General features: G+C 55.6%; 1 protein-coding gene across 1 annotated transcript; it reads right to left on the reverse strand.

Moving 5' to 3' along the window:
- Positions 1-1,876: 1,876 nt before the first annotated feature.
- SVBP (small vasohibin binding protein) lies at positions 1,877-10,003 on the reverse strand. Its single transcript, XM_084651890.1, has 2 exons — positions 9,594-10,003; positions 1,877-2,340 (listed from the first exon to the last, which is right to left on the reverse strand). The coding sequence occupies exons 1-2, from the start codon at positions 9,708-9,710 to the stop codon at positions 2,254-2,256; spliced, it is 204 nt and encodes a 67-aa protein (XP_084508016.1). The 5' UTR covers positions 9,711-10,003; the 3' UTR covers positions 1,877-2,253.
- Between the last annotated feature and the right edge of the window lie 211 nt (positions 10,004-10,214).

Consider the following 10,214-nt stretch of genomic DNA (forward strand, 5'->3'; position numbering starts at 1 on the left):
AATATAACCTTTACACTAAACTCGGTGCTTCTTTTTGCTAACCAGGAAGATACATTATCTATACACATTTAAACAATTATGTAGCTTAACTTACATTTATTCATAGTTTTAATTTTTACCTTTTTATTATGGTAGAAAATGGCAAATGATGTATTTCTTATTTACTAGATGCTGCGGTTTTTTTACTTGTGATTTGTCAAACGCTATTTCTACGGAAATTCAAATAAAACTGCACAAAAACAGCATTTAAAAAATTATTACTTAAATCGACCTTAACAGTGCTGGGTACATAAGGAAAAAAAAATCAGAATGTTTTGCATTTAAAACTGATTTATTAAATGAAGGAAGCGTTATCTAAAGTTAGTGAATTGAACTGATTGTTCCTGGCCACCACATTCTTCAAGATTTTAGAACTAGTAGTTTTCATCCTCTCACACCTAATTTGTATTCATAGATTGAAAGAGGAAAATAAGCTTTCCTGCTTTGTCAACTCCCAATCGGTTTCTTAATTTTGCATGAACTAGCCATTGAAGTGAACTAGCTAAATACACAAAAATGAAGAAAATATTCTCTCTGCACCTGCAGCAGGGGTGACTGCTGTCAAAAGCTGATTTAGCTCTTCAACAAACTCTGGTTCCAGGGACTTAGCCAGAGACTTCCCCCAGTTCAGTGGTTTGACTTCCTTTAAAATTTGACAGAAAACATACTGCTTTTTATTGTTTGTATTTAATTTAATTGATTTTAAGGTACTATATGTTCAGGTCTTGATATAGATTTTCAAGTTTCAAATGTAAGTAAATTTATTTTTAAAAAATAAACCTGTATTTAATTTAAATCAAAAATTGGATTTTTTATTTAAATCTGATTTTTTACAATATCTTTAATCATTAATTTTTATCCATCCCGCATCAGTCAGAGACACGGGGACACTCTTCTTTCACAAATCCTGGTCTTACAAACAGCGACACTTGTACTAAGTGACCATTCAAGCAAGTGCCGAAGAGAGTCGTCGTCTAATAAAGGTGACTGAAGTTGAGCTGGGAAGGTGAGGGCAATTCAGTCAGAGATTCAAGCAGATGCATGTTTTAAAACACACTTGTACTTTGGCTGCAAAAAATTTACTTGAATTTTTTTCAGCCAAAGTGAACGTTTTCAGAAACACTCAGAAAGAAAACGAGATACTGCCAGGCAGCCACAACTCCCCTTTCACCTGTTTCACCATCACCACTTTCTCAACACACAAGGGAAGAGGCAATCAGGGAGCTCCCCGGTCACAGCTTGCTGCCGCTCATCTACCGATTCTCTACATCCCTGCTCAAGCTACCCGCGATACGAGAGAGAGAGGGAATGTGGTAGCCATAGGGCTGTGAGGAGTGCATCTGCGAGCTGGAGGACGGCAAGGGGTAGATTCTACTAGGGTAGAGATTCTACACGTCTATCTGCAGCATACGAGGCTCACAAAGGTGTCACATGGCCCATTGATCGCAATGGGAAGTTCTTAGGTGAGTGAGCACACATTCCCCCCCCTGCCCCCCATGGAGATGAATACGGACTGAAACAATAGCTGAGAGGTGTCAGATCCTGCCAGTGGGTATTCTCTTCCCCAACCCTCTCCCAAGCTCAGAGCTGTGTGCTTATGGCATGCTTTCTGCAGGTCCATTCTCTGCTCCCAACCTGCTCTAAGCAGTGTGTGCCTGTGGCATGCAGGTTCTTAGCCCCCACCCAGTTACTGGTCTGTCTTGTATCCAGTAGCATTTAAAAGAAATGGGTGGTAGTCTCATTCTCCTGGCCAACAGCTCACAGCTCCAGCCATGACACGTGCTGCTTTTAAAAGACGCTTCCCTTATGCATCAGGACCAGGTAAGTGCAACCACAATTTCTATTTAAAAAAATGTTTATTTGTCAAACCAAAGTAATAAATACCTTTAAGGAGGACAGTGTTTAAAAAAAAAAATGAAAAATATGCCATCTTAACAAGGATGAACCAGAGAATTCTGCACTGCTGTGGGAAAACTCCAGACAATGGGTCAGAGGCAGTTACAATGAAGGGCAGGTGGAAGAAGGTTCATGCCGTACAAGTGATCCTACCCCCTCTATAACTGCAAGTGTGCAGTTCTGCATGATCCCTTTATTAATTATTCCCCATGGTCAGCAGAAAGATGCCTGGGGACACTGAGCCCCGACCACCACTCATCCATGTTGTTTCCTGCTTTAAAATGGCCCTGGCAATCCTGGGATGGCAGACAGAGGGTCTCATTCTCCAGAGGGCTGCATCTGCTTGCAGAAGGCATCGAACTGCTGCTGTTCAAGCTCGGTCATCACTCTGTTCAGGGCGTAGATCTGTGCAGAGAAAAGGGAGGTGTGAGAACACCACACACTTGCCAAAGGGGGCTGTAGTTTTCGTGCTGGGAGACTGGGGTCCTACTCTGCTGTTGGGAATTGTCTCTCTAAAGTGTTAAAGAAACTGTATCCATGCCAACAGGCACCTCAACTTCTAACTACAAAGAGACCGTATCACTCTAAAAGTCACACTTGTCTCCAATAGTTTTACCTGCTACTACAAGTAATCCCCAAAGATTCCCACAGCTGAGAGGAGGAAAAATGATTTGCTGTTTTTTCAGTCTGCTTCCTGCACACTTATCAGTACTGCAGTCTAGTCAGTTTGTCGGGGTACACAGCCAGTCCTGCCTGTTCAGTCAGGAACTGTCCTGTTTGTGGGTCTCTGTATGGCAGAGGAGAAAGAAATACATGTTGAAATGTAAAGTGAGCCCCCATAGTCTGGGTGATTTGGGGCAGGGCTTGCCCCCAAAGCCACATTTAACTCATTCCTGAAGGTGGCAGCATCAGTGGAGCACACAGGAAAGAGGAGCGGATCCCAGAGCTGCTGTGGCCCCTGACATGTTTACCCTCCGCTGTAAGTGGGCTAGGGCTCCAAGGATGAGTGGGTTCTCTACAGATGAATGCTGAAGGCACTTTCTGGCTGACTGTAACTTCCCCTCTGCTGCCCTCCTGTGTTGATTTTCAAGGGAGCACATATCATCAAGCTGCCACTGGGGTTCTCCCAGATCACTTGATGTTAAAGCTACTGCATCCAATGACCCACCGCCCTCGCCAAAGCTCCTAATCCGATGTCTGCTGCCAAAGCAGCACTTTGCACATGAGAGAAGGAAGGGAAGTTGACTAGGTGTCAGAGTGTGGGGGAGTCAGGGTCCTGCACCCCCCTTCCTGCGATTCATCATGACTCTCAGTCAGCCAGTAAAATGGAAGGCTTATTGGACCACAAATAGTCCCAAACAGAGCTTGTAGGTACAACCAGGACCCCTCAGTCAAGTCCTTCTGGGGGGCAGGGAGCTTAGACCCCAGTCCTCTGGGGCTCCCTCCGTTTCCCCAGCCAGCTCCAAACTAAAACCCTCTCTAGCCATCTCTCACCGCCCTCCCCTGGTTCCTCCTCCAGCCTTTGTCCAGTTTCCTGGGCAGAAGGTGTCACCTGGCCCCAACCCCCGTCCTGGGCTCTCATGTTACATGCTCAGATATCTTCCCCCAAGGAAAGTCTCCTACCCCCAATGTAGACAGTCCCAGTGAAACTCCCCTGCAACATTACCAGGTCAATACTCCCCACTCCCTGCTGCGTCACTCTAGGGCTATGTGCCCTCTGCAACAAGCAGTCACTTTACACCCAGAGAGGGCTATGGAGGGAGTGGATGACAGGCATTTTAAATGAGAATGTTTAGTTGCTGCCTCTGGCGGGCCTGGCACCTTACCACCCCTTTGGGGCAGGGCGGAGATGAGGTGTCGGAGCCTTGCCACTCCCAAGTTCACGTGCTCGCCTCTCTGTGGGTGGCCTGATGCGGCCTAATGGCCTCCCTCCATGCAAACACCCCTTGGTCAGGGTAGTGTGCCCTAACGGCCGGAGTCCATATAAATCACTCCCAGCGTCAGAGTGGTGCGGCCCAGCGACCAGAGTCCCTTTGACCACGCCTCGCAGGTGGAGTAGTTCGGCCTACCGGCCCGAGTCCTTGTAACTCGCCCCAAACATCAGGGCAGGGTGGCCCACTGGCCAGGGTCCATATAACTTGCTCCCAGCATTGAAGCAGTGCAGCCCAATGACTAGAGTCCATATAACCCCCCTCACGGATGGGATAGTGCAGCCTAGCGGCTGGAATCCAAGTGGCTCGCCTCAAGCATCAAGGCAGTGTGGCTCAATGGCCAGTCATGGAAATCTCCCCAGCACCAGGGCAGTGTGGCCCAACATCCATATAATAATCACCCGTCTCAGGCAGGGTAGCACGGCCTAGCAGCCGGAGTCCACATGGTTCTGTGCTGAGGCCCCCCGCCCCCTGGTTGGGGGGTGAAGGGGACTGTGTGTAAGTGTAAGAGGACCCAGGCCTGCCCACTCCACTGGGTCCCAACCCAGGGCCATGGCAGTGGCAAGTACCCCTTGCCACCAGCTCGGCAGGGATCACCTCGAGCTCTTTCTGCACGGTCTCCCACATCTTTTTGAGGGCGGGCGGTGGTTCTCCCTCACTTTGTGGCCGGGGATGGTGGCGATATGATAGCTGCTCAAGGTGGTCTTCCCTGGCTGGGCTGACAAGACAGTGGGGAAGGTGGATATCAACTGTCGTACCTGTTCCTGCTGTACTGGGCCAAGCTCCTGGCCTTTGGCTGCTACCCCTGGCTCTGCTGGTTTGCCGGCCAATCGCCCCAATTCAGGTTCTGGAGGGTACGGGGTGATCATCAGGCCTTCCCAATCTCTCCAGGACTTGAGGAGGTTCACATGGTAGACCAGAGAGTGTCTTTCCTTTGCCCCGACACCCGAACTTCGTAGTTGACGGGCCCACCTGGAAGAGGCCTTGCCACTTTGATTAGAGGCAGGTAACAACAAGAGGATGCGGTCCCCAGGCTCAAAACTCCTCATCTTCACCCCCCTATTATACGGAGCCTCTTGACGACATTGGGCCTGCACCAGGTTCTCTCATGCCAAAGCTCCCAACTCTCAGAGCCACTCCCGTAGGTGGAGGATATATTGAATGGATCCTCTGACCCAGGTCTCCTGTTCTTCCCATGTTTCTCTCAGGAGATCCAAGATTCCCCGGGGTTTCCTCCTGTAGAGGAGTTTGAAGGGGTAGAACCCTGTGGAAGCCTGTGGCACCTCTCGCATGGTGAAGAAACTGGGGGAAACTTATCCCAGTCCCTCATCTTCCACAAACTTTCGCAACATGGCTTTCAGGATGCCGTTCTCTGAGGGTGGTAGACGGCGGTCTCGTGAGCGTGGATATTTAACAGACGGCATATCTCCACCACCAACCTAGAAGTTACGTTAGTCCCTTGGTCCGCCAGAATCTCCTGGGGCAGACCAACACAGGCAAAGATCTGGAGGAGCTTGTTGGTGATGACCGGGGCTGTGGCGGTTCATAAAAGTACCACCTCTGGGTACCGCGTTGCATAGTCAACCACAACGAGGATGTACTTGTGGCCTGAGTTGCTCTTTTCCAAGGGCCCCACCAAGTCCATACCAATCTGCTCAAAGGGCATCCCAATCACCCGCAAGGGCACAAGGGGGGTTTTTGGTACCCCTTTCGGGCTGGCCTTCTGGCACTCAGGGCAAGAGGCACAGTAATCCCACACCTCTTGATGGATGCCTGGCCAGAGGAACCTCTGGGCCACCCGTTACAGGGTTTTCTCCCTCCCTAGATGCCTGGCCCAAGGTACTGAGTGAGCCAAGTGGAGTAGAGTTCCCCTGGAACTGCCACAGGACCAACAGTTGGTGCAGGTCTTATTTCATTTGGGGCTCCTGGACCACCCAATAGAGTAAGTCGTTATGGATCTCAAAACGGGGGCCTTGCTGTTGGTGTCGGAAGAGGTGTTCCTCTTCTAGGAAGTCAGCATCTACATCCAGCTATCCCTGGCCCTCCCTTTTTGGTGCCTCAGCAGGGGCTCAGCCTCCTTTGGTTATCTCTGGATTCTCTGAGGGCCCCTCCATGGGGGTTGTCCAGCGCTGGTTGGCCTAGTAATCCATGCCTCCCGGCCCACACACCCCTTTTCCTCGCAGGCTGAGTACCCCACTCCTGCAGGAGCTCAGCAAAGCCCAGCCAATTGCATCCCCAAATCACTGGGTAAGTGAACTTCGGGGCCACCCCCAACTAGGCATCGCCCGCCTTGCTGAGCAGCATCAAGCTGCACCCAGACAGTGGGGTAGGGTTTCACGTCCCCATGAATACACTGCAGGTGTTTGGGGCCTCTGGTGAGTTCTACCAGCCCAGCCCAGATGACCGTCTGGCTACATCCCAAGTCCACCAAGGCCACAGTAGATATCCCATCCACTTTCACCGGTACAACAATCTTAGCCGGCTCCCACTTCTGGGTGTGTTGACCGGCGGCCCAAACCTGCCCATAGTTACAACCCATTTATGGGCACTCGCTCCGGAAATGCCCTATCTGTCCACACTCGTAACACCGGTCTCGCTTTCCTTCTCCGTGTGGGGTGTTTTGGGGGGTGCTCTTCCTTCCCAACGAGTCATCTTGGCCCCGCGTGAGGTTTGCACCGTTGGGTCCCTTGCACTAAGGGTTGGTGGGGTCCCCGATGACAGGGGCATATAAACAGGGGCTCCTCCCCTCTACCTTGTACGGCCCCTGTGCCAGGGTTGGGTTCCGTTCACCCGAGTTCCCCAATTTGGAGACTGTCTTCTCCCCTCCCTCTGCTGCCATGTAATCCTCCATTGAGAGGTCGCTTCAGCAAGGCTCCTTGGGCGGTGCTGCTGCACCCACTCATTCCCCCTGGTAAGTATGGTCTGGAAGAACTACTCTAGGGCCACACAGTCTCGGATACTTGAACACTCGTCCGGTGTTCTGGTTCTAGCAACCTCCAATAGAGATTGGATGTGGATTCGCTGGTGGTAAGTCTTGGGGTTGACCCCCGTTTTGGGCCAAGATGGCTGCCTTGACCTTAGAGTACTCCAGTGCCTCCTGTGGATCGAGGTTGCAATATGCGGATTGAGCCGGGCCAGTTAAATAAGGGGCTAAGATAGAGTCCCAGTGTGCGGTGGGCCATTGGACGGCAGTTGCAACCCGCTCAAAAGTCATGAGAAAGGCCTCGGGGTGGTCCCTGGGCCCCATCTTTGTTAGGTGCACTGGTGGTCCTCCAAGGCCATCCCCTGCCCCGCCTGGGGGAGGACTTGGTGCATGTCTTAGCAAAGTTGCCATCTGCTGGAATAGTCGCTCCTGGTTTGCTTGTTGGGCAGCCAGCTCCCGAATCAGCTGCTGTTCTTACTGCTGAGCCACCTGCAGTTGCTGTTCTGCTACTTGCTCAGGGGTGGGCAAGCTTTTTGGCCCAAGGGCCACATCAGGGTTGCCCAACGGTATGGATGGCTGGGTAGGGAAGGCGGTGTCTCCCCAAACAGCCTGGCCCCAGCCCCCATCCACCCCACTCAGAACTCCCAACCCATCCACCCCCCCCCCGCTCCTTGACCCCTAACTGCCCCCCAGGGCCCCACCCGTCTGCCACAACCCCCACCCCAAACTGCCCCCTGGAAGCCCACCCCCTATCCAACTCCCCCTGCTCCCCATCCCCTGACTGCCCCCCACCCCAGAACCTCCACCCCCTGTCCGCCCCATATCCAACCCCGCCACTCCCCACCCCCTCACCATGCCGGACACAGCCACGTCGCCGCGCTGCCCGACAGGAGCGGAGCGCTGCCTGCGCAGCGGTGCGGCTGCAGGGAAGGGGGGACAGAGGGGCTGGGGGCTGGCCTCCCCGGCTGGGAGCTCAGGAGCCGGGCCGGATGGTGCTGCGGGCCCGATGTGGGCCGTGGTTTGCCCACCTCTGTGCTAGCTGCCAGAGCGACTGTGCTTGCTGCTGCTCTTGTGCCACCTGCTGCTGTTGGCTGTCCAGCAGCCATTTCAGAAGCTTCTCTGACTCCATCTTGGGTGTCTTGGTCCTTCTTTCAGGCCCTGATCAATGCCCACATTCTCCAGCAGTTGTGGCGGGCCTGGCACCTTGCCACCCCTTTGGGGCGGAGGGAGCTTGGCTGGAGTCCATATAAATCGCTCCCAGTGTCAGAGCGGTGCGGCACAGTGGCCAGAGTCCATATAACCCACCCCCCCTTGCAGGCAGGGTAGTGCAGCCTAGCAGCCGGAGTCCATGTGGCTCGCCTCAAGTGTCAGGGCTGTGTGGTCCAAAGGCAAACGTCCATATAGTCACCCCCCTCAGGCAGGGTAGAGCGGCCTAGTAGCCAGAGTTCAGACAATCACCCCTCACTGGCAGGGTAGCGCAGCCTAGCAGCCGGAGTCCAGTGCTGGGCCACCCCTCCCACCCGACCCTGAGTGGGGGCAGGTGTAGGGGGACCTGGGCCCGCCCTCTCCACCGGGTCTCAACCCAGGGCCCTGGCAGTGGCAAGTCCCCCTTGCCACCGGCTCAGCGGGGATCCGCCTGAAACACCCCGAGCCTCTGTGCAGCTCTAATGTTGTTTTCCTCTCAAGATCCCCTGGTCACTTCCTACCCTAACCATCATGTGGAGGGGTCCTCAGGTCTGTCCCCTGCCGCGATAGGCTCCATCTGGGCATGTCCCGGCTTGGCTGGCTTCCGGATCCTGGGGTGCAGGCTGTCCCTCCTCAGGAGCTGGCAGCGTGCCTTCTTCCCCTCCAGCGGTCCACCCAGATTGATCAGCTCTTCAGGCTTTTATACCTGTTCTCCAGTTGGAGCATACCCAGCAGAGCCTCAGAGGCGTGGCTTCCTCGGCTAGGAAGGAAGGATTAACCCCTGCGGTACCAGTGTGGGGCCGCTCCACCCCGTCACACTGCCATTGATCACGGAAACATTTTGAGACCAAAAGATCAGGAAAGAACAAGTACTAAGATGGGAGAAAGAGTAAGCAGTGCTCCCGAGGGGCACGTCTACACTACAGCGGCACACCCATGGTGCTTCAGCTCTGCCATTGTAGCACCATGGCGTAGCCACTTCCCACCGCAACAAACGTGGCTTTTCTGTCACTGTGGTAAAAGCACCTCCCTGAGAGGCAGCGGCTAGGTCTCCTGAAGAGTTTCCCCATTGAGTCTACAGTGGGGGTTAGGGCGACCTAACGACATCAAACTGGAGAGGAAAGTTTCCCACAGCCCTGAGCAATGCGGCTAGGTGGATGGAACTTTTTGGTGTAGACCAGGGTTACGAGTCCCACAGCCCATTTTCCCTCCAAGGGAATAAACGCGAGTCCATTTGCCTACAGCGTAAGAGAAAAAGTTCCCCCGCGCCCCCCCCCGCGCCCAGCCAGGGCCCCCCCCGCCCCCAGCCAGGGCCCCCCTCTCGCCCCCCCCCCGCCCCCAGCCAGGGCCCCCCTCTCGCCCCCCCCCCGCCCCCAGCCAGGGCCCCCCTCTCGCCCCCCCCCCGCGCCCAGCCAGGGCCCCCCTCTCGCCCAGCCAGGGCCCCCCTCTCGCCCCCCCCGCGCCCAGCCAGGGCCCCCCTCTCGCCCCCCCCCCGCGCCCAGCCAGGGCCCCCCCCGCGCCCCCCCCGCGCCCAGCCAGGGCCCCCCCCGCGCCCCCCCCGCGCCCAGCCAGGGCCCCCCCCGCGCCCAGCCAGGGCCCCCCCCGCGCCCCGCCCTCACCTCTGCTCTCTGCCTCTGCTTCAGCTCCTGCTGCGCGGATTTCTGCTTGGCCTTCTCCAGGCGGCTGCCGGGCTCCTTGGGTTTGGGCTTCTCCTTCCGCCCGCCGCCGGGCTCCATGGCGCCTCACCGGCCGCCGCGCTCGGCCCGGGCAGGGACCGGGCCGGCAAGCGAGACCGCAGCGTCAGGCCCGCGCCGCCCCGCGGCCTCCAGCCCTGGCGCCCCGGCCTCGCCCAAGCCCCCACCCCAGCGCTGCCACCCTCCTCCCCGGGGCCCGGCCCCCGCCTCCCGCGTTCCGGGTGGCCGGGCGGGTACGCGCCTGCCGCGCCGCTTCTCGCCAGTGTAAAATGGCGGGGGAGGGGCTGGTCCCATCGAGGGCTCGGCGCTCGATTGCTCCTACCCGACCTCGGTAAGGGGACTAGGGAAGCGCGCGCTGAAATATGAGCGAGTGCGCAGGCGCGAGAATACGCATGCGTAAACGTTGCGTGAAATCCGGCTAATGCGCAGGGACGGCACCGGGGGATCGAGCGTGGCAAACGGAGAGAGCAGGCCCCGCGCATGCGCACGCGCACGCAGTGAGGCCGCGAGCTGGGCAGGGCGCCAACAGCCCCCGGCATCTCGTGG

The sequence above is a fragment of the Lepidochelys olivacea genome (genome assembly GCF_965140295.1).
Source record: "Lepidochelys olivacea isolate rLepOli2 genome assembly, chromosome: 18".
Taxonomy (NCBI): Eukaryota; Metazoa; Chordata; order Testudines; family Cheloniidae; genus Lepidochelys; species Lepidochelys olivacea.